Raw genomic sequence first — 23,890 nt, forward strand, 5'->3', positions numbered from 1 at the left:
AATAATTTGAAGAATCTTTATTGAAACATTCAGGTAAGTATTTAAAGAATGAAGCTCATTCCAACAAAACTACTGATTTAACATTTCCAAATATAAAAACATTAAAAATTAATCTTTGTGGTGATAACTTTTATCCCCAACAAATTACTCTTATACTTCATTGCACTGAAGAAACCACGGAGGAAGACTAGCTAACTTAATTGCTTTTGCACTTTAGAAAAAATTGCACTGATTTACATAAATTACCCCAAAATTACCCCAGGAAAATTAACCTTGTTCATGGCATCCCAGCCCTGCAGGCTTGAGAAGCTGAGAGTCAAATCAGGTGCCAGTACAATTCAAAACCTTCAAAATTTGCAGATTATCAAAGTAAGTCCTATTACCACTAGAGTCATTATGGTGTTAAGGGATACCTGGGGGGGGAGGGGAGAATGGAGGGAGGAAAAAACCCAACTGGAGCAAACTATAGTACTTGTATCCAGTTCTAGAGGGAGGGGAGGGTTTGTATCACCATCAGGTAACTTGGGGAAAGCAAATGTTGCCAAAGATGGCTTTTCCACAAGAGGCTCTGAAAATTTGCAGTGAAGTGGTTAGGATGATTTGGGGGAAAATGCTTTTACACATTGGATTTTGATTTATTCAAAGCTTTGCTTGTGCATTAAGTAGTCTCAGACTCTAAAGTTGTGCTGTGTTGTAAATAACCTAAATAACTTCTTTTGAGTCTGTACAATTCCTACCATAGGTAAGTTACTGTTATTCAAAAAATAAGTGTTGAAACCATCACAAATGTATTGGTTTTTCAAGCTTTACTACAACTGTCTTTAAAAATACACAACAGAAAGAACCCCAGTTACACTGCATGAACATGTTCAGTATTTGGTGTGTAAAGGCCATGCAAAGGAAAGTAACAGTGCCTTGTGCTCCTTCCCAGGGCAGGAGCAGGAAGCTGGCCAGGCATGCAGAGGCACTATTGCTTTCTAGAAGGCTGAGAACTCCCTAACTCAGTCCCCACCATAGCCAGGGCCATGGCTGGGGGGGTGAAGTGGTACAAGTGCAAGAACAAAGAGAGGATGGTCCAGCGTTCCTTAGTGACTCCCATCCCTAGGGCACCTGTCCCTCCCCAGTGCCCCCACCCCACGGCTCTTGGGCAGGGTGTGGATAAGGTAACAGAAAAGAAGCAATACAGAACTAGGTTGACTGCGGGAGATGTTTTGCAGGAGAGGCTAAACTGAATTTTAAATAAAAGGTGAACAACTGGCAGTTGCTTGTTTTTTATAAAGTATAGTAACATAAAATAATTTTATAATTATTGGGTGCATGGCTGAGTGGTTAGTTAGCAACTGTTGTCATGCGTGGACTCCTGCAGGAAAGGTAACTGCCAAGTGTTTTTACAAACGTTCACGAGCACTTAATAAAGTTCACTACAGCTTTGGTGACACCAACATGGAGAGGATTAAAGTAACTGTAACAAGTGTACAATAAGACAAATCTCTGTCCCAGCGGAGGGAACGTGTATTTGTGCAAAATGCCAGTTAATAAGTTCCAGTAGTTATTACTGTACTGTGTGTGGCACTGTTCACATTTTCAATGCATCACTGCCACCTTGCCTCCCTGGGCAGGGGCTTCCTCGGCACAGTCTGAAATCCACACTTTGGATTTTATCTTTGACTTGCTTGGTCCTCTACCTTGGTGCAGTCTGGTGGCAATTTGTCACTGTGAATGTCCTCAGTGTCTGTCTTTGCCTGTGCCACCTCCTTCTGCTCCTCTGCTTTTTCCATCTCCAAAGGTCCTTGCTCTTGGCCAGGGGAGAGAGTTGGGGGTCTCTGATCCATCTTATCCAGTTCATCACAGTGGCTGATGGAACTGGTCTCACTGAACCCATCAGAGCTTCTTAAAGACCTTTTGAAAGCTTTCTGACCTGTGAAGAGTTTGAAGCATAATGTACCCATGGAGGCAGCAAATACAGTGGTGTGCACAAGTTCAGTTTCCAAAGGAAGTACTGGAATTTTGTAACAGCAGAGAAGTAGATTTTGTTTGTGTGCTACTTTGAACCCTGAACATAGTCCCCACTCCCTTGAGTTACTGACAGGTCTGCAAAGTAATAGCACCTGTTACTGTATCCTGTGTATGCAGAGACACATAAAACTGAGCTGAAGCCAAGCTGCCTGCACACAAACTGAAATCATTCCAGGTCAAAAAACTGCACTGAAAGTCATAGGCTGGAAGCCACCAGCCCAAAAGGTGAGTTAAAACTGGGGTTCCTGCCAGGCAAATTAGCATTAATTACTAATACAACTATGCAGAGAGTGCCATCAGTTTAACAGATCTTTACCTCAGAATGGATTCGGCCACAGAATGTTTGGTAGCAAAAGAAATGCAGTTGCTGAAGTACATGGCTACATGTTATTATGCTTTTATTTCAAATAAAACTTTTGGATTGTTTACCCGCTCATTTTTAAAGCTCAATAACCTCATAATATTCCAGAGGAAGATTCTAGACTTCATGGACAGTTGTCAGTTAATGGGATAACTTCCTGTGGTCCCAGGAAGAATGTGTGGGGAGAAGACAGCTTGCGGTAGTATTGCGTGCCATGTGTACATTAAGGTTTTTAAGGTGGTAGAAGATGAGCTCTAGTTCCAGATGTTATGAAAGATGGAAAATCATGTGGGTCTGCCTCTGACGAGGAAGTTTCGGAAATTAAACTCGGCCACAGAAACTTACCAGGAAGTCTGTGCTTTGCAAGGCTGGAAGTGGGAGTTGGTGGTGGAGTGGTGCCTGTTCCTTGGGCCTTTGATACATACATAGATTCTGTGGATTCCAGAGAGCCTGCAGGTTAAAAAAAGTAAGTTGACTAAAACTTACTTCTGAAACTGCAAACTGCCACATGGGGGTGATGCATTCCTGAGAACCCAGGGACTCGAGTGCTGAGACTTCAAAAGTGAATCATGTTTCCCCTCACGCTCATTTCACAACACTGCTACACTCCATAGTCCCCTTTCCTTCCTGCTCTGGGCATGTGACATCTTCCCAGCTGCAACGTGTGGAGTGGTGCACTTGGAAGGGGTATCTCAGCCATGCAGGGTCAGCATTCCCTGAGGAATAGACTGTTTTCTGCTCTAAGAACCTGCCAGTTGGTGCATCCAGAGTCCGAAAGGCCCTGAGCACAGCAGGAAGCTTTCCCTGAAGGGTACAGACACACAGTGGGCCACTGTCCTGGGTGTGACACACACTCTGCCCAGGAATATTTATTCCTATGACTGCCACAGTATTTTTACAGTGAAAGTTTATAATTTCAGGAAGTATTATGTTGGTACATTGGTCTCACTGATGTAAAAGCTTATAGGCTTCCTACATCCTCAGACACAAACTACAAATCTGAGAGTAAAATAACAGATTGTACCATTCCATTTACTACTGTTTCCCGCACAGCCCAGTTGATGCCAGTCCCCAGCTGGCTTTAACATGTTCTCCAATTGCTGGACATGCAGTTTAGCACACAGACCAGCACTTATCAGGATGGCAGCAGCCAGGCAACATCCCAAATCAGGATTCCAGGCAGACATCCTGTTCAGGGGCACAGTGGAACACGAGTGCCCTGGAAGCACTGGAGAGGATACACATGCACTCATGCGAAGAGCAGTGTGCTAAGGCCAAGCTACCCCCAGCTCACGTATTTACAACCCCCAAACTCCTCCAGCATATGCAGCCAGAGGTCACAGCAATGATTCCTCTATTAATAAATGCCCATGTCTATCATGGCCTTTTTTAACATGATTCAACATGCAAGAACAAAACGTAAACTGTACAAGAGAGAGTAGAAGATTCTTACTGGGCATTACAGAAATAGTGCAAAGCATGTTCTTATACATCCTGAGGGTGATTATGTCACTCATGACCAAACCAGTACAGGAACTGTGCTGCAGGTTCAGTACCGAACTGAGCAGTCCCAATGACATGGCTGCAGGTGCCCTGAGCCCTACCTGCTGTCAAATTAAATGTCCTTCCCTTGGGCGAGGCTTGGAAGGGAGAAAACCAGTTCAGCACAGAGCCCACCACAGGGATCTGTCGCAGCAGCCCCTGCAAGGCACAATCCAACACTGGCTGGTGAGAAGAGTCCCCCGGGGGGACAAGTTACCTCAAGGTACCACAGGGCTGGTGTTTGTGGCCTCACCTCTTCCAGCAGTCGTTCTTCATTTGCTTTCTGAAGCTGGAGCTGTGCTTCCTGTATCCCTTTTCTAACAACTTCAGTCATGTTTTCCAACAGCTAATAAAATCCAGAAATAAGGACATATATTATTTGGACTTGAAATTGTCTTTTTAGTTCAGGTTTTCAGGATGGAGACAGGGTAGTCAGATATTTTTCTAATTTAAGACAGTATGTGACAATCGCTATTTCATTATGACTATAAATTAAAGAATGTACATGTTGACTGCAAGATTTTTAACACATAAACCCAGAGAAAATAATGTAATTTTAAACAGGAATGGTACTTTTTTTTTTTACACTTAGAAATGAGCCTGTGACCCAAATTCTTTGAAGACCTGCTTAGTGTATAAATGTTCCTCAGATGAATGTCTGGGAAGAATGTATAGAGTACATTTTGGTTCCTAGAAGCACCAAGGACTTATATCAGCCTCACAGTAACAAGGTACGTGTCAGCCTGTAGGTTCACGTTGTTTTTCTGCTCTCATAAACAGCTGCCACTGATCCCTGTGGCAGCCCAGGCCGGCTGTGTTCTATGCTGCAAAGGGCAGGCAGTTTACTGGGACAGCTGCAGGGGCAAGGAATGAACCCAAGAAGCTACATCTTTCTTTGTGCAAGACAACTGCCAATTTCCATGTATTAATGTTGGTTTTAATGTTGCACAAGGACATGCATTTCCTCCAAAATGCCAAATGTCAGCTAATAAAAGAGCAAAGAGGAAGCTGCTCCTGTTCCCTGGGGGAGAGACCAGCCAGGAACTGACCCCCAGGGCAGCTCAATACCCTGGTACTCCCTGGCTAGAGGAAGGAGGGCAGTGGGGTGGAATTCAGAGTTTCAGGAAGAACCACTGTGTTTTCTGGCCCAGTCAAGGTGTTTATCTTCAGCTTTGGTCCTGCCTTTCAGTGCCTTTAGTGCACGTCCTCAGGGCAGGCTGGACTGATGTGGGTTTTTTCTTCCCTCTTGTACCAACCCTCCACATCTGAGTGGGGCAAGGGGCATTCACAGATGGGTTCTGCTTCCCAGCTTTGGATCAAATGATGAAGATCCACAGGTTTACTGCGGCTGGTTCCAAGGACTGCACCTTTCTGAGTCTTCCACTACTCTGCTCCTTCAGGATCCGAGGGGCCCATATCCAACATTCAGTTCCAACCTCTCCACTACAACAGTTAAAAAACTGAAGGTGCTCTACGGGCAAAGCATTCCTCATGTCACCCTCCACACAGAACAGGGAGTCAAGAGTGGGCAAGAAGTCACTGCTAGAAAAAATCTCACTGCATATTCCCATGAGCAGAAGTAGGCAAAGGATTTCTGAAGTTCTATTTATTTTTGAGATGATAAAATTAAATGCCCAACACTAGCAGAATGAAGGGACAGATGTAATGTAGGTCACTTAAGAATTCAGTTTTAGAGAACATCTGGAGAACTCTATTCAGGTAAATGCTTTGAGAAATAGGAGTTGCATCATCAGCTTTATTACTTCAATGTAATTTGTAATTTCTGGGTTTAAGACACCAATTTAAAGTTTTTCACACATCTTAGAGCATAATCTTATCTTAAAGATGGTATATAAAGAATCTCAATCCCACCACATCTAGCAGTGAAGAGAAACACCAGCTCACAATCAACCTACACTTTCACTTTTGTTTTTTGAGAGCTTAAAATTTGAGTAATAAAATGAGGCTATTTCAGTACTACTGAAGTTTTTCATTAGAACTGCACATAGGACCATGAACACAAATCCAGACATCCTCACAATATCATAATCCATAATTCTCCACAAGTAGACACAGATTATTCCTTCCACAGTAATTAAAACTGTTGTGGGCAAGCACAACTTCTACATTCACAATGAACAAAACCATGTCCTGAAGCCAATATGGAAAGGGAGAAAAAAAGGTGCTTCAATGTTTTGTGAGTTATTAATACATACTCTTGAATTTTCTTCAATTTCTCTGCCTGTTGCTGCAATAGTTTCAACCAACTCTGACACATCCAGATCCTCCGTGACCATGCCAATGTAAACACAGTTCTTCTGCCCTCCGAATTCCGGACCTGGGGACACAGGAAGAGTCAGGTCTTTGTGGTGAATAAATGTGCAATCCTGCAATGGCTGCAGCGCTTGTGCTCATGAATCTGGAAATCCCAGTACACACTCCCCACTCCAGTACCTAAGGGCAGCATCTGTGTGGCTACAAATTATGCAGGCCAAGAAGGTTCAGTTCTGGGGGTTTTCAAAGACAGAAAACATAACCTGAGCAAGAAAAACAGTGGATATTTTATACAGTCAAGGAGTTGTATAATAAATACCAGTGTTGAATATGCTTTAAACTCCTTAACTCTGCCATTTACAGGTTATTTGGTTCCACAACTGCAGGGCACTTAATTTCTGACAGCTGATCAGAAAAAGACCAGAGTTCTGAATACTGAATTAATACTGTTTCAGCTATCATGTGGCACTGTGTAAATGTGAAAGTGTTGCTAATTATCACAAAAGTCATCTGAAGTGTTTAATCGAGCCACAGACAGCAGTGAAACCACCAGTGCCAGTGGGTTTGGAATGAGATCTGCTTTCCACTAGATCCAGCACTACTTGAGAAGGCTCAGTTTACACAGAGGAATCCTGCAGCTTATATTCTTTCTGACACAGAAACCCTTCTTGGTCTAGTTGCCCATACATCAGTTTTCACAAGGATTTCTGAGAACAGTGCACCTTGCTCACCTAGTGAACACTCCCCAGCTGAAACAGGGGGGAGGAGGAAACAGTTACAGGTGTTCCTTCTGCAGCAACCACACAGGCAGCAGCTCATTCTGCATTATAATGACCTATCAAATCATTCTAACACAGCTAGGAGATTGACTATTAGCTTGAACAGAAGTTCTTTAAATACTGCAGTTACCCAAAGAAAAAGTGAGATCCGACTCCAGTTCATTTAACTTTTTCAGAAGTTCTGTATTGATTTTTTCTAGTTCTTTTTCTTGTTTATCATCATTCTTCCCATCACAGTGATGGTTGTACCTTCAAACCAAGCCAAGAGATAGTAATTTCACTTTACAGTACATACAGAAGCACCTACACATTTAGTATGTGTCTACAAATTCCTGTATTTTACAAACAAAAACCTCAGAACATTACAGCTCCTACCAGCAAGTTTATGGGCATTTGGCACTGGGGATTTTGGAGTGGGCCGAGCTTGCTGCTGCAAAGTCAACACAATAGATTTCTAGTTGCTGTTTTGACTATACAGAATCCTTCCCAGAGGACTGTATCAAAGGATCAGAACACAGACTTGGAGGGTTTATTGAAGTCTATTCAGCATATCAGTGAGTGCCATTATAGATAAAAAATATAACTTATGCTTGGCTAGAGACAGTGAGATGCACTTGCTCATGACATATCCCACACATACACACACAGCCTTCCAATGTTACAACTGGTGCCCAAAACAGCTCTTCAGCTTTTCTTTAAGAAATAATCAAAGAAAACAACTTTATAAAGGCAATTTTCTAAAAAGCTTCCACTGGGGTGCAAAGCCAGATAACAATCAGGAAATGAAACATCCAAATCACCACTGAAGAGACCACGTAGTCCTGTCTGGTCAAGCACAGTCTTTGCAAATACAGCATGAAGAAAATAATTTACCTCACAACACCTAATCCTGGCCAGCCAAGATCTTCAATATATAACAGGCCAACTGTTCTTCTCACTTCTTGCTCAAATTCCTCTCTCAGCTGCAGTGTGCTTGTCAACACCGGTATCTTCATTTTTAAGCAGTCTACCAACTGATCAATGTCTTGTATTTCAGTTCCTAAAACTACAGAGCAGAAGTGTTAGTGTGTGGCAAATGTGATGGATGTGACACAGATGTCTGAATTAAGTAATTTGTAAAGGAGCCACTCTGCAAGTTAATGACAAATACAATTTACAGATAGTATTAAATATCTTGTTCTATATAAGTAGGTTTTTGGGTCAGTTATCTATGCACTGATACATCAAAATGAAAGGAAGTAAGTATTTTAAAAAAACGTAATAAAAAGGATTTTCTCATGTTACAAACAAATAAGGATATGTTACAATACCCTTTTACATTACATCAGTAGCTAGCATTACAAAAACCTACTAACATCCTTTTCCCATAGCCCAGCTGCTCATGAATTAGCTTCCATGCTGGTTTAAAACAAAACATCACAGCATCACCAAGTAATTTTATTCTAAAATCTGCTGTTCTGTGTACACCAGGACCCTCTCACGTGAATGTCAGCTGTTCTACAGCCTAAGCCCCTCACCCCACACAAGCCTACAGGAGACACTGTGCACTCCCTGAGCCCTGCACACTGCTCTGTGCATCTGCCGAGTCTGAACTAAGAGTAAAACACTGCGGGCTTAAACAGGAAATTTAAGACACTTTCCAAAACACAGATTTTTTTTTTTTTTATAAACACGCCCCCCCCCTCCACCAGTAATTATAGAAAACCCTAGAGGCTTAGTAAATAATTATTCTAGCTAAGTAGATGTATTTTGAATACAAGTACCATTGCAGTGCTGAAACACCTGTGTAGAAAGGTCAGGCATCTGGTGTTCAGCAGCCGAGAGAAGGAATTTAAGTGCTTTTCCTAATTAACTGCTTTTCCTAATGAGTTTAAAAAGTAACCAGGAAGTCTTTCTCTGCAGAGGTAATGAGGCAATGTCACCCATAACAGCAGGGCTCCCACTAATGCACCCAGTGCTGAGGTACAGCAGAATGATAAAGCTGAGGTCGTTTTGGTTTGTTTATAAGAAAATCCTCCCCACAGGAGAATATTCTGAGGAGCTTCTTCAGCACACCTGCTTTCACCCCAGGAAATTGTTGTACCATTCCATAGCAAAGCCCAGCCTGCACAAAGGGCTGACTGGAGTGAATGTTACCTGCAGAAGTCATCAGGGGGCTGAAGCGCACGCAGGTGCCTTCATCCTCCAGCTCTACCACATCGACTCCAGAGGCAGGAACCAGCTGTGCCAGCTGCTCTCCCAGCTGCAGGGACAAGGCACAGTTAGGGAACTGGACAGAGCATGGCTCCTGCAGGCCCTGCCTCAGGCTCTGCCACAGCTCAGGGAACAACATGTACACAGTTTTCTCTCAAAATCAGCTCTTACACCAAAATACTTCACCCTGCGGGTGAGACAACTGAGTTTGACAGCTGCTGAAAATCATGAAAATTCAGGATAAGCTGCAAGTGTTATGAGCCAGAATTTTCTGCAAAACTGCCACTGCCATTAGGTGTGCCATGATTACTGCACAATGGAGCCAAACCAGCCATATGCTCAGCCCTGCCAGCACAGGCTTCTAGAATTAACTCAAGAGCTGGAAAAGGCAGCTGTCTGTTCAAGAATACAGTGGCATTGGCAATAGAGCATTTGGCTGACTTAAAAGAATTCTAGTTCTCACATATTCCCACTAGACCAGGGGAAAAAACAACAGCTTAAGATTCAGGAATTATTTCAGTAGTAATAATGTGTAAAATGATCAGAAATGTGAAAGCAACTTTGCTTCAGAGTAAATTAATCTTTTAAATAGCCGTAAGTTCTGCAAAGGAAATCGGATCAAGAATACTTTTCAAAATACTCTAACAAAGGGTTTATAGCTCCTGATGACCCCCTGAACCATTCCACTGTCACTTCTCTTTCCCTAAAGAGAAAAGCATCCATTCTTACCCATTGATTGAAGGTGTCATAAATGTGCCTTTCGTTGCTTATTATGGGGTGCTGAATAGTTGAGGCTTGTGCAGCATGTGAGGTCTGATCTGAATCCAAAGACACAAGAATCACAGAAGTGGATTTTTATTTACTTAATTAAACAAAAGGCAACCTAAAATTTAGATAAAAGACAATTACATTTCCTAGATAATATAGCACATCTACACCATGTACTGAGCCTGGAGAAGATGAACATGGATGTTTTTGTAAAGGTATGTTGAACATGATAAACACTAGAAGTAAAACAGAGTTGAATGTAACAGCTTTAAAAAAAAAAAAACAACAACAAAAAAACCCAAAAAAACCCAAAACCAGTAAAATAATTCTGAGTTTTAAGGTTAAAATGCTCCAATGGAAATACAACCAGTATTTTCACAAAGCAAAATCCTGTCACAGTAGGCTGCAATACTTAATACCTGTGACAGCATTTCCCGAGCAGTTCCTAATGTGTTCCGCTGCTTTTAAAATTATTGCAACAGTAACTGTAATCAGTAAACCACAGTAACAGTGGTGCTTGCCACTAGCTACAAAATGTTTGAAAGGAACAGAAAACCTAAACAAAGTCTCTCCCCACCAGTACACTCAAACCCAGCCTGCAGCTTGCAAGAGACTTCCAGCATCTGCTCTCAAGATCAAAATCATATGCAAATCTTCTCACTCAAGAAGGCAGAAAATTACTTGTTATGAAAATTTAAAACACTGCAGTCTGTCTAAAAAAGAAGCTATCACGTGTATGATTTGTCACAGATTATGACCAGCATTCACCACCTTTTTAAAAGCACTTTACACGAGTGAACTGCACTATATCACATTTATCCCAAATTCATTTGGTGACTTACTAGTTTAAAATACTGTATAGAGAGGGCTTTTTTCCTTGTTGTTTGGTTTTAAATAAATCACATACCTCTATTTGAATATTCCTGGAAAAACTTGAAAACCACCACTGGTGAACTCAGTTCATCTTCAACCTTCAAAAGAAAAAAAAATATTTTCCCCTGTTTTTTTAAAGATTTAACACCATGTATAATTCCTCACACTGCTAAGCAAAGCTTTAGCTCTCTTGGAAATCACCCCAGAATCACTGGGAAACATCAACAAAGTTCCAGCAGGAAAAATAAGATTGTAATTGATCCTGCTTTGGATCAGTTTGGAGAAACAGACTGGGCTACTTCTGGAGACAATCTGAAGCTACATTCACGATCCTAAAAACGCAGGATTTCTTTATGTTGAAAGGTAAGTGATACAGTAACTTGAACTCCCAAGGCCATTAATACTCTACAGCTTACTCAGCAAACTGACTAAATTTTCTATACATCAAATATCAACTAAAATTCAGGAGTGGGGGTCAGCAAGTAAAATCATCAAACCCTGTTGGACAGGACATCTCACAGAAACTGAATTTGGAATGAATACATTAGCTGTAATTTCTAAACCTATTTCTGGTGTAAAAACTTCAGCTGGGATAATTTTTGCGTATAATTTCACAGGGTTCACAATATGATCTCTACAGCAGGGTAAGATGCAGCCAGAATACATTAGAGACACTTATGGAAACTGGTTTCATAGATGTATTATTGAGCAAATCCATGATCTAAATGCAATTAAATCAAGCTCTGAACACAACTTCTGGATGCTCTTCTGCACTCCCCTGAGTGCAGGAGTACAGAACAATGGAACAAACACGATCCAGAGGTCACACACAACCAAGCCATGAGATTTCACTGAACCCTAACTGGTTGAGATTTCACTGAACACCAGAACTTAATTAGAAAGATCCCAAGTGTCTTCAAAACAACAACTATGATTTAAGAAATATTTTAAAATAATTTATTCTAGTCAAAGTTATTTTTATCATTTAACAGGCAGAAACTAAGATATACAACCAAAATATTAGAAGTAGACTGTACCGAAGTTTTAATGAAATCCAGGTTTTTCAAGTTTTCCAGCAGCCTTTGACTCTAGGAGACCAGAGCAGGAGAACAAATGGAGGAGAGAAATACACAGTTTTAGAAGTGGAAAATTATTCTGACAAACATGAAACAGCCACTGCCACAAAATCTTAAAGACTAATGATACTGATACTCTTTTAGGTCTTTCATGCCAGTAGCTTCTGTACCTTTAAGAAATAATACTTTGCATATAAGCACTGCATTTTGTAAGTAACGCATTATATTGGACCTTAACTTTTACTAAAGTAAGGATTCCAAACATAGTGCACACTTGTACCTCGAGAAATGTTTTGAAGTCCTTTTTACTAAAAGTAATTCACTATTACTTAAATCAATACGATGCCAAGTAGAATAGGAAAATAAAGTCTCTCTGAAGAGCTTTCAAGAAAAAATAGTTAAGAGAAGTGACAAAAAAGGAAGTGATTATGTTACTTCACTGTCTAGGAAGAACAAAGACTTTTTTTTTCTCATTTATAAAAAAATACATACAATCCAATAGTAAAAGCACATCCCTCCCTCAAACACTTTCCTGTGCTTTCATCATGTGTGTGACAATATGAACCAATGTTATACTGCCAACAACTGCAGTATTTTAGTTGAGCCTTCTGCAGCACATCACAATAACCAGAAAGATCTGTCAAGAGCTGTCATAAATCACTGCTGAGCTGTTGCTCACCAGTTGTGAGGCATGTTTTATCCTCTCCACAATGCCATCGTGGCCCAGGTACTGCAAGGAGAGCCACAGTGGTAGGGCACGGAGCTTCTCCACGGGCTGGCTCGACGTTAGCCCTGCTGCCAAGGACTGAGGAGGAAAACAAACAAACCACTGTTAACCTCTCCTCAATGCTGCCACTTTTACCAGCTTTGGAAATTATACTTTAGATGCTTATGAAGAACATGGCAGCACACTGATCAGAATCAAAATTCCAGGATCGTGAGAATGGTGAGTGGGAAGCTGAACATACCAAGGATGGATCCTCATGTCTGTAGAGTGTCACTGCAGGCACTGCTGGGAGTCCCAGCCAGGAACCCAGAGTCAGAGTCATGCTGTCACATTTTGTAGCAGCCTGAAGTTTATTACAATAAGCAGAATATAAGCCATATCTATTTTGATTAACCTTACACAAGCATATTATTAAGTTTCTGGATACAGTAAAACATACCAGTACAGAAGAGGAGACATAACCCAAAGCCAAAGTTGCCAGATTCACACTGGAAAAAAGAAGAGAGTTTAGCATATATTAAATATGTATTAAGAGACAGCATTTTAATCTGCAGTTTAAATATTTCATATGGATGTATAAAGGGAGATAATTTTTTGTTCATATATTTTTCATTAACAATGCAGGAGATGTTGCTGCTTGTTATTCCGAGATTGAAAACCCAAAAGTAAAAATCTACTTTGATCTAAAAATTTTCAATCCAACCTTTGGTGAAATCATCACCCAAGGTCCTATCCATAATTTAGCATCAATTTGGTATCAGAAATAAGTAGTACGCAAATATAGCTATTCCACAAAATACCAGGAGAAACAGTCTCTATCTCAGGCTCAAAAAGTATAATCTTAGAGCACTGGAGTCTTCATTGACATTCCAAGTTCTTGGAATTTCTTTTACTCTTGGTTTAATTCCCCTCCCAATCCTGCTGCCCACTGCTCTTGCTGCAGCCTTTTTGACAACCTTAACTGAAGTGTCATTTCATTCTCCCTTCTCATTCTCACTAACCTCTGTATAATGTCCTTCCTGACTTGGGTCTTTTTAGGCCTCCCTGGCCTAGAAGGTCTTTTTATACATATTTCAAGCTCTTCAAAGCAAGGGCAGATAAGATTACCATCTGAATAAAAGTAATCACTAATACGTGCTGAAATTACCTTTCCAATTAATTCTTCCCGGGTACGTAAATCAATTTGTATCTCACAATAACAAAATTATAACCATATAAAATGCTTCCTATGACAAAACTAAAGTTGGCTGTATGGCTGCATGGCTCTCTGTGAGCTGTCAAATTAGATGGTGTCTATTAATCAGCCTTTTAAATGCATGCAGTTATAGAGAAATAAGTCTCCAGTTTCATACCCTTCCACATGAAGCCACATCTTGTACTGCTCACAGAGCTCCTTCAGCCGGCCCAGCTTGTCCGTGTGCCCAGCACCTGGAGTCCCTTGAACAGGAAAAAGGCAGTGACAAAGGATCAGCCTGCAAACCAAGGCTCTATAAAATGACCCTCTAGTACTGATTAACATCTCAGATAATTTTCCAGGTCCCAAGCAAGTAACAGTAACCTCCGTCATTTGTACTTAAAGCAAATTTTGTACATGTGTTTAATTAACTAGAAGAAAAATATCATTTTTCAAGCTAAAGTTGATGGCATATCCATCAAAAAATTCTGAAGTGTTAATGTGAAACTGATTTTTAACAGGAGATGTGCGCTCACTAAAATAAGTTATAGTCATATTAATATATCAACTGACATAAGCAGAACTGTAACAGTACAATCCAAATTTAAACCAGTTAAATAAAATCCCCTCTGGACAGGTAATTATTGTGTGGTCATTAAGATATTTCCTGATGTTTCTTGATATGCAACCACTGAGCTATTTAGGAAATTTTTTTTTTTTTTTTTTTTTTAATTGTATTCATGAAATAGCATGGGGGTTATTGTGATGGTTTACCCACAGCACTTACCAGCATTGGCCACAAGCAACAAAGGCAGTTTTCCAGACTCAACATCATCTTTAATCACTCTGTCCAACAAAGCAACATCCTGGTATCAGTAAGAAAACAATATGTTTGTCAAACACTGAATTGTTTGTGCTGAATTGGGAAAATGCATTAAGATTGAAAGTGAACAGCATTCTGAAGTTCTGAAAGGAAACACTCTCAATGGCTTTGTTTGTGGCTTGCGGTTTCTTCTTCTCAAAGGCAAAATAATCTGAAGGCCAAATAAAGTATTTGTGAAAAATAAAACACAAATACATCACATAATTTGTGAAAGTACTCCAACTCCTCCTATTCTAGAAATCTTGCACTAAAAAGCACTTTACTTAAAAGCCATTAAAATATTTTGCAAATGACAAGACCAAGATACAAGCTGCTTTTAGAAAGTTTCCATGTGTGATTTGTACAGCTTTAACACAGAAGACTTAGAGGTTGAAAAAGTAAATATATTAACAGCCTTTCCAAACAACATACTTGATATTCATTTAATGAGGCTTAAAAACCAACCAACCAAAACACAGAAAGAGCTCTTAGGGTAGACAAACTTACCATTTGGTGCTGAGATCCAAACATAGTGTTACAGGGCACACGGCACATGCAGGAAAGGGGCAACCCTAGCTGCAATAGAAATTATGGAATTTCAATTGAGAAATATTCATTTCACGTGTTCACAGAAATACAGAGCGACACAAAAACCAGTATGACAATAGAAACCTCAATATTACATTACAAATTAAGTTTTCTGCTAAAACTTATAATCAAATTAATAGAGAAAAAGCACAGGACAAATTGTGTATGTTTGGGCTCAGGTCTATTTCACACGACCAACAGCTTATTTAAAGCACAATGCAATCTAGAAACAATCACGCATTTTTAAAGAAGTTAGCACGCAGGATCCTTTCACTGGAAATATTCAATTCTCTTCCTCCCACTGTATCACTGCTGCAAAACACAGTCTGTAGATAAAAACTCAAAGTATTTTTCTCGGACAAATGGTTTTATTTTAAATGTAGGGTCCACTACAGCTGAGGTTATGCCCAGTAGGGATTCTGCTTCCTTTGCTGTTATTTCCACCATGAGGAAAAATAAGTTGTCAAAATCACCAAAGCTATGCAGGCAATATGAAGCCAGGTAGGTTCTAGTTGCAGCTAAACCCCCCCTGACTGACTTTACCTGATTGCAGAGAGCTTGGCCCAGGCCTGTTCTGGCTGCAGAACTAATGTATATGACAGGCTGCTTAGTGTAGAGCACATTAAATCCCTCAAGTGTATAATCTTCATAGCGGGTGTGAATCACAAGTCGACAGATTTTTAGGAGACCTTCACGATCATCTTCATGATAATAGGCTGATCCATTTTCATACCTGCAAGAAAAGCCAAGTAAATATGATCAACAAAACCAACAGTCAGTTTAGGGACTAAAATAACACTGAGCAGCAAAGGAGCTTGCCAGAGGGTGGAGAAGGTAATAAAAACACTTCTATTTTCCCAGGTTAAAGCAGATTAAAAGAAAACACTAATGAGACAGGTTGACATTAACAATGAGAGAAGCCTAGTATGTATTTTCATTTAGATTCAGAGTAAGAAAGAAAAAACATGTGGGTTCCTTTAAGACTGTCTTTAGAGAGTTCAAAACCTTGCTTACTGAGAGTGGAGCATGGGAGGAAACACACAAAAGGCTTCATTCTGGTTTTAACACAGATGTAAATTCTGGACTGCTAATTTTAAAGACAACGTAACCTGACATTCTTCAGGCTAGGTTAAGGTTGTGTTTCAGACCTTCCAAGTATTTCTAAGTTTGTGGGACAGTGGTTTCTTTTGTTGACATCCTCAGAGCAGTCACATCCATTTTTAAACATTATCATTACCTTCTCACACAAGTTATTCCCAGGGACTCACCTGAAAAGCCTGCAGAGCCAGAGAGTAGTGTCAGAGAGGATCCTTGTTGTAAGTTTTCTCAGTCTTTCCCTGTCCAGCACAGATATGTAAGCTGCCAAACTATGTCCCAGTAGAGCCATGTGACCCTGTTCACCAACATTTTGAAGCCTGCAAGCCAGAACAGAGAAACAGCTGACCAACTACAAGTCACGGACATTACAGTAATATAGGGTTTGGGGGTTTTTAATGTAGAGTGACAGAATTGGTTGACATGCAACTTAAATTTTAGCAGAGAGAAGTGCAGTATATCACAACCACCCTCCTGTCATTGTGTATGACACACTAAGGTTCCAGTGCAGACAAGAGCACTTCCCTTTGCCCAGCTGCTCACAGGAACACCTCTTGCTTTTGAACCAGCCAACATGAGCTGGAACTAAGCACTTTACCTGCTCTGGGACTTGAAAGTACGTTAAACTCTCCTATGCACAGAAAACTCAGGACACTTACTATTTTTAGAGGCAGAGCTTTTCTTTGACGGGTTTTTTTTGTAGGTTGGTTGGTTTGGGGCTTTTTTTCTGGTTGGTTTTTTTTGTTGTTGTTGGTTTTGTTTGGATTTTTAAAAAATCTTGAACATGCTTTTTGAATGTTAGTTTTCAATAATCTTCTGCAGATCAGTTAGTACTATTTCCATTGTGCAGAAAAATGGAAACAAATTTTATTTCCTTTAATTTTAAAGTCTACAGAGATACAAAATAAAAATCTATTGGTATTCAAAGCTTTAAGACTTTCTGACTTAAAACAACTTTCAGAAAGTGGAAAAAAAATGAGCTGTCACATCAAAAACAACTCCCTTATATACCTCAATTTAGTAATTAGTAATGAAAGCTTTGTAATTTTAAGAAAGCCAAGCCTCATGCACTATTCTGCTTCACTATACAATGTAAAGTGCCTTTAAAAAGTTACCTGGTTGCACAGTATTTTACACTTTATATACTAAAATATAGAGAGAAATTATATATACTGAAACATACATAGAACTTAAAATTAAGTAAGTTCTATAGTGATCAGAATATAACAAAATCAGGTGTCTTCCAAATACAGTACCTGATATTGGCCTTACCTGTAGGACTGTGAAGTTTCCTCTTCCTCCTCTCCATGCATTAGGTTCTGAACTAACTGAAGTATGCTCACCATATCCTGGCCACTGGGAGAGGAAACAAAACCATATTAAAAAGACACAAACAGGTAAATACCAGCATCTAAAAGAAGCCATCTGGGACACTGCACTTTTACTGAATGCTGAGTACAGCAACAAAAATGGTTCCTTGGTCTCAGAAAAACTGATCACAAAGATGAGGATGCTGAATCAATTCAAAACTCTACTTGCTTATAGTAGGAGACTCAGAAAAACGAATCTATTGATATCTGAAAATTTGGTCTGAAAAGCCTGACTTGCCAACACTGAATTCTTACTGCTACACAGCCAACTAAGGTAGCAGCTAAGGATCCACATCTTGCTTCACGTGAAGCAGCTTCAGCTCATAACTCAGCACATCTCTTAAACAATTCCCTACTAATCTCAGTTTGTGGCAGACACAAGCTATGTTAGACTTCTGACATGAGACAACATGGTAAAACTGGAAAGGATCCACAACACCTCAACTTTTATAACTCCAACTAAAATTTACAGTAGTGTAGGAACTTATATTGACTGTTGAAATTGCTTTTTATTCACAGAAAAGATAATTCAGTGTCTCCACTCAAAAACAGGGTTAGTTTCTGCACAGCAGAGACTTTGGAGTATTTTCTGAAGTGCTAGCCTGAGCTCCTGCAGGATCTCCTCCCACAGAGGACACAACCTATTTAAATCTTAGTTTTCAGGTGCAATGGTCTTACCTGCCTGATGCACAAGAGCTCTGTTTAATTGCTAAAGACAGCTGCGCTGAAAAGGTGGGAGGTTTCTGGGTTTGGGATTTTTTTTGTTTGTTTCTTTACTGTTTTCTACCTTATCAGTCTCAATTTTTTTTTTTTTAATCTGGGTACTTTTTTCTGACAGAAATTTGTTTACTTTGAGTCTCAATCACCACTGTAGGCAACAATACTTCATCAGATTCCATGAATTCAAAATTTCAGTCACCAAGGACAAGTAATCTCTTTTTCTCCTTTCTACATGAGAATGAAAATAGTTGGTATGATTATAGTATTACTTTTTTCCTCCCCTATGTGAGTATGGGAAAAAGTTTATTATGATGCCTGGAAAACGTTAATATTTCCATTAATACAAATTGCTTGGAAGACAAACATGCCATGTGTAGCTTAAGATTTTGAAAAGAGCAATATCTAAAAACTGTTGCTGCCTACCTGCCTTGGAGTGGTCCAGGAATATCCTTCCGTGCATATTTCTTTTCATTTTCCTCCTCTGCTTTCCTAAGTTAAAGACACAAAATAAACTCTGTATTTAGTTTGTGTTCTGTAACATCAAATACGTAATTGACTTTGACTTGCAGAAATACATACTGACATGTATCTATTTCACTAACAGGTTCAGGAATAAACCAGATGAGACCAACACAAAAGTTTTGTTCAGACTGAATTAAAAAGTTCCCAAGTTGTTTGGGTTTTTCAGCTCTTTAAGAGAAAGCTTAGAGAAGAATCTCATATATACAGGAATTAAAAATTACTTGCACTGCAATACTAAAAAAAAAATCCTACCTTTGAAAAACAGACTTGTTGGACTTGTTTTGAGTATTAGAGAGCATGCATAAAAATGCATACATTTACTTTAGAAACCCCATCATTTGAGAAATAGAGGTGATTTGTATAGGTGTAAACTTCAGAATGACAATATGACTTTAAACTACCAGGAAAATGACGGTTTTTTCGACTTAATGTCAGTGACACAAATAATCCTCCCTTCAGCACAAACAGCTGTAGTTTTTTATTGTATCCTTTGCACACACCTCTGATTGTCTTCCAGCATCTTCATTGCTTCGTTCAGATTCTTCCCCATTTCTGCTAGAGTAGGGTCCACCATCTTTTAGGAAAAAGATAGCAACTTTAAAGAAAAGATCAAAAACCACTTTTCTTACTACTGTCTCTACAATCTAATAAATCCTAGAAGAGGCTAAAAAGTCAAAATTTTGCACCTAGAAACACAAGAAAGTATCTTTTGAGACTGCCCTAGAAAAGAGAAATAAAATGGCACCATTCCCTGCCATTTCCCCAGTAGACTTTTACAACAGTAGTTTTCAAAACAGATGAGAAAACACCTAACCCAAATACTCTTGTAAACCTATTTTTTTTGCTATTTCTGGTATCTTTAAACCAGTTTTTAATTTTAACTTATTGGAGAAATTCCCTTTATGTAGACAAAAGAGTAAAGCTGACCTGTGGCAGGAGACAGGCTGACATGCAGCAATTATCCTCCAGCAGCTACAGCCCTCCAGCTGCACAGAACAGGCCACTCACTGCTGTAACCACAGATATTGCCAGGATGGAAATGTTTAAAAACCATGGAACTTTTTTGCCCTGAACCAATGACAAGCTCAAAGTATTTCCCAAAGAACTGCTCTGGCTTTGAAGAAGTGTCATTCATAAACTTTAACCCAAGAGGCCTGGCAGAAGTTTGTGACACTGACACAAGACACCTGGACAGGAACATTTATCCATTTAAGGATTAGATGCCTTTTGAAGCTTCCAGAGAATGTGGAGGTGTCATCTGGCAGAGCCTGATTTACCTATATTTGAAAAATAAATATACCCCAACGTGATGGTAGAAGGCAACACCACTGCTAAGCTCCATCACATCAGACAGCAAACCCCCCTGAGATACTCAGGTGACCCCGTGACAGAGTTTCTTCTCCCTACCTCTGCATAAATTCAACACCAAGCCACCACCCACATACCAAAGACTCTGGTGGTTACCCCTGCAGGCTGCTGCTAAGGTTGGGGGGGGGGCAGGGGGAGGGACAGGGGTTGTTTAAAGAAAAAAATCCCATAGGCAAATGCATTCACTCAGGCAGATGCAGACACAAAACCAAATTTAATCACAGACGGTAGCGGGATTCATTTACATGACGATTTTACACAATTTTCATCTGAAGGACTGATCAAGAAAGGAAAAAACAAATTAAGTTGAGAGTTACCATATGTTCAAAGAGTGATTTTAACCAAATATTTTGAGATTTAACTCACATTATAGCAAGTGGTAGGTGGCTGAAAGAATCAGTAGCCAGGTACGGGCACAGTGATCAGACCAAGACTGACAATTCTCTATTCTGTGGCTTTGGAATTGGCCAGTAACAAATGTTTGGGGGAAGAACAAAAGAACAGAGCAAGTACTGAGTAATATTTTCCCATCAAAACTGCCAGAATTCAGCAATAAATGGGTTTTTACACTTTTACACTGACTTGTACAACATCAACTGAGTATGAGGGCCACAACTTGATTAAGCACTGAGTGACAAAGTAGTACAAATACAAAAAGTTCAAGACCTCATCACAGAGATTAAAAAAAACCCAATACACACTGCAAGCATTCAATACTCAGAAGAAAACAGATATAACCAAAGAAAAAATATAAATTTGATCTTTGGCAATATGTCCACACATTTTGACTGGTTTCCAGAGTTGTACCACGTCAAAGAAACTCTAAAAAGAAACTTCTAGAAAGAAGTTTGGGAAAAAAAAAAAATCAGTTTTGCTCCTGCAAGCCCTTAAGGGAGTAAACGATTGGACTAATCTACTGATTGTGACTATCTCACATAATTTAATTCAGGCTGCCATAAAACATCATCAGTGGCTGGAAGGCAGTTATTTGTTTGAACCTTCCTTAGCATCACATGCAATTATTCAAACAGATGTGTTGTAGATGAGGACTTGAAATGTAGAGGCATTACAGAAAGGGCTCTGAGCTGCTTTTGTTCACTACTTACAAAATTCACCGGCTGAAATGACATCAGATGTTAAAAACTGCACATCCCTACCTTGTGACTCATCCTGTCTCTTACTAATAATTACACACGCACGAAACCCTTCTGCCAATAAGCTGGCAGAGTAACTACATAAAATACAGCTTCAAAACTCCTAAGTTACACTAAGCTCCAAAAAATGCTAGGAAATCCACAGTGTCTTTGAATTCTGATATGGGCTGAATTGGAAAATTAATCCCTTCTGATTTTTTCCAGTTGCTAAGTGGCTATGCAGCAACTTATTTTCTCCTCTGAATTATGGAAGGAGAAAAAGCCCACCTTTAACTGCTGCATGCTGAACTTTATATATGCTCCTCCTCTGCTCACATTAGTAAGGACATGGAGGTGGGAAGCAGGACACTGCTTATTTTAAGCAGCAAGAAAAATAGGTGTGGCAAAGTTGCAGCAACAAACCATTTAGTTAAGAAAGGTTTCCGAACACACTTTAATAACAAGAGAAGTAATAAACAGAGTATTTTTTTCACGGTCTTGAACTGTTTTTGAAAATGACTCGGGGAGGAGTTCTTGAACACTCCCTCCTGAACCACAGGACAACACATGTGTTTAGGAGGTTAAGCAGCTGCAGGAAGTTTCTGCACTCAATCTTTTCCCTGGATCACAGGCAGCCTTTGACCAGGGGAGTTACAGGACATGCAAATCCTTCCAAGCTCTAAGGAGGCACCAGCCATGGCTTTTTCCTTCTAGGTGTCCATTCAGCATCCCAACACCTCCTGCCTCCTTCAGCCCCTTAAAGACCCTGATATACCTCAGCCTGCTTTGTCTTTTATCATTCATTGCCTTCAAAATGTATTAATCCAACTCCCTAAGGTTATCCTGCAATAGCTTTGATTAGTAGTCACTCCCCTATTCTGTAGCTAATCTGTTACTATTTTATTAAGCACTTTGAACTGTGTACTGTTTATGACTTTATAGGCAGGATGTCACACCTTGGAGTCACTTGGCAACTGGGGAGAGGATAAGGGGCCATTTTCCAACTGTGATAAGACTGAACATTAATTGCAAATTCAGAAGGAAGAACATTGCTTCATATGCCAATGTTTTACAATATTGATTTTTCATGTCTGTAGGCTGTACTCCTAATGAAATAAAGGGATGAATTTTAAGCAGTTTACATAAACTAATGTTGTGCAAAGCAACTCACAGGTGTAGCTCTTTCCCTATTTCATGAGAGCTCATTTTCCCACTATGTTATTATAACTGCCTGAAAAGAAAGTTTTACCATCAAAACCCAAAACCTCTTCTCAATAGTAAATTAATCTCAAACAGTATCAGCATTCTTCAGCCAAAAGAATATTGTGTTTATTCTCCAGGGTAAGAAGAGTTTAAGATAACAAAAAAAAGCAGACACTTCACGACTGTTTGGCTTGAATAAAAATGGCACTGTGTCATCACAAGGCTTCTGCTCATAGGTATTTGCTCTTTTAATCTTTATTATTCCCCTGACATGCACCAGGACCTGCATGCAGCTCTGCTGCCATGAGTTTTCTGTAAACTTACCAGGATGTTGTGGTAAACAGCACAGTAACAAAAGACAAGAGCCACAGGCTGAGCAAGAAACCAAAACAGTTTTTTTCATGTTTAGGGAAAATACTGCTGTAGAGACAGCAAGAAGTTACAAGGAAAGAATTTACACTATTCTACCGCTGACAAAGTCACCTAACTTGAAATGTTAAAATCTTTCAGAAGATTGGTCACTTCTATCAAAATCTAAATGGGGGAAAAAAAATAGAATAGTTCTGTTAAGGCAAACTCCTGAAATCTAACACAGGCTTCCAGAATTATTTAAATAAGTTCAGCCCAACAAAAGATTTCTGAATTTCAGATAAAATTAACTGTAATTATATCACTTATGACACATAATATTAATACCTTAAAAATAATTTAAAAAAAAAATCTGCTGAAACAAAGTTAATTGGCAAAATCAAGCCAAGAGGTTTTTGGTGTGCACACTTGTGTGTCAGACTCTACAATGGTTTTCCTTGCAGTTCTACTATGCAATGTTTTCAATTCTCAGGAAGTTTCTCATCTGCTAAAAAAAAATCTTTTTCCATTTGCAAGACCCTAATGATGGCAGTCACTCAATGTCACTGCATTACAGCTCATCAGGTGATTGTACCAAAATGGTTATGAAAAATACAAAGTTGTAACAAATGTTACTACAAGTTAAAATGTATTTATCACTGGCATCCTGATAAGCTACATGTATAAATACATGGCAAGGAGCGAATCCATGGTTCAAATAAAAGACAGTCTCAGCTCTATTATCATAATGCTGAAATAAGCATAAGATAAGTGAACAGACATTCTCTGCAAAGAAATGCATCCCAGATTGGAGGAATTTCAGATATATTTGGGGAGAAGACTTCTGACAAAGCATGCTCAAGACTAAGTAAAATGCAAATTGTACAGATTTACCACA

General features: G+C 39.5%; 1 protein-coding gene across 4 annotated transcripts in view; it reads right to left on the reverse strand.

Moving 5' to 3' along the window:
• PDXDC1 (pyridoxal dependent decarboxylase domain containing 1) overlaps positions 1–23,890 on the reverse strand; it is a 26,892-nt gene continuing 3,002 nt past the window's right edge. For 3 of the 4 annotated variants that reach the window (XM_032125621.1, XM_032125623.1, XM_032125622.1), the window contains 22 exons: positions 19,441–19,514; positions 18,842–18,907; positions 17,601–17,684; positions 16,502–16,648; positions 15,777–15,966; positions 15,153–15,221; positions 14,571–14,649; positions 13,962–14,046; positions 13,049–13,097; positions 12,851–12,952; positions 12,562–12,687; positions 11,844–11,894; positions 10,841–10,904; positions 9,895–9,983; positions 9,109–9,214; positions 7,846–8,017; positions 7,103–7,221; positions 6,136–6,257; positions 4,173–4,265; positions 3,982–4,078; positions 2,723–2,827; positions 1–1,918 (listed from right to left, as the gene is read on the reverse strand). In XM_032125621.1, the coding sequence (XP_031981512.1) occupies positions 1,659–1,918; positions 2,723–2,827; positions 3,982–4,078; positions 4,173–4,265; positions 6,136–6,257; positions 7,103–7,221; positions 7,846–8,017; positions 9,109–9,214; positions 9,895–9,983; positions 10,841–10,904; positions 11,844–11,894; positions 12,562–12,687; positions 12,851–12,952; positions 13,049–13,097; positions 13,962–14,046; positions 14,571–14,649; positions 15,153–15,221; positions 15,777–15,966; positions 16,502–16,648; positions 17,601–17,684; positions 18,842–18,907; positions 19,441–19,514 (2,349 nt within the window). In that variant the 3' untranslated portion in view covers positions 1–1,658. The remainder of the gene's footprint in view (positions 1,919–2,722; positions 2,828–3,981; positions 4,079–4,172; positions 4,266–6,135; positions 6,258–7,102; positions 7,222–7,845; positions 8,018–9,108; positions 9,215–9,894; positions 9,984–10,840; positions 10,905–11,843; positions 11,895–12,561; positions 12,688–12,850; positions 12,953–13,048; positions 13,098–13,961; positions 14,047–14,570; positions 14,650–15,152; positions 15,222–15,776; positions 15,967–16,501; positions 16,649–17,600; positions 17,685–18,841; positions 18,908–19,440; positions 19,515–23,890) is intronic. The other variant, XM_032125624.1, reaches the window with a different exon arrangement.

This window comes from Corvus moneduloides, chromosome 16 (assembly GCF_009650955.1).
Source record: "Corvus moneduloides isolate bCorMon1 chromosome 16, bCorMon1.pri, whole genome shotgun sequence".
NCBI lineage: Eukaryota > Metazoa > Chordata > Aves > Passeriformes > Corvidae > Corvus > Corvus moneduloides.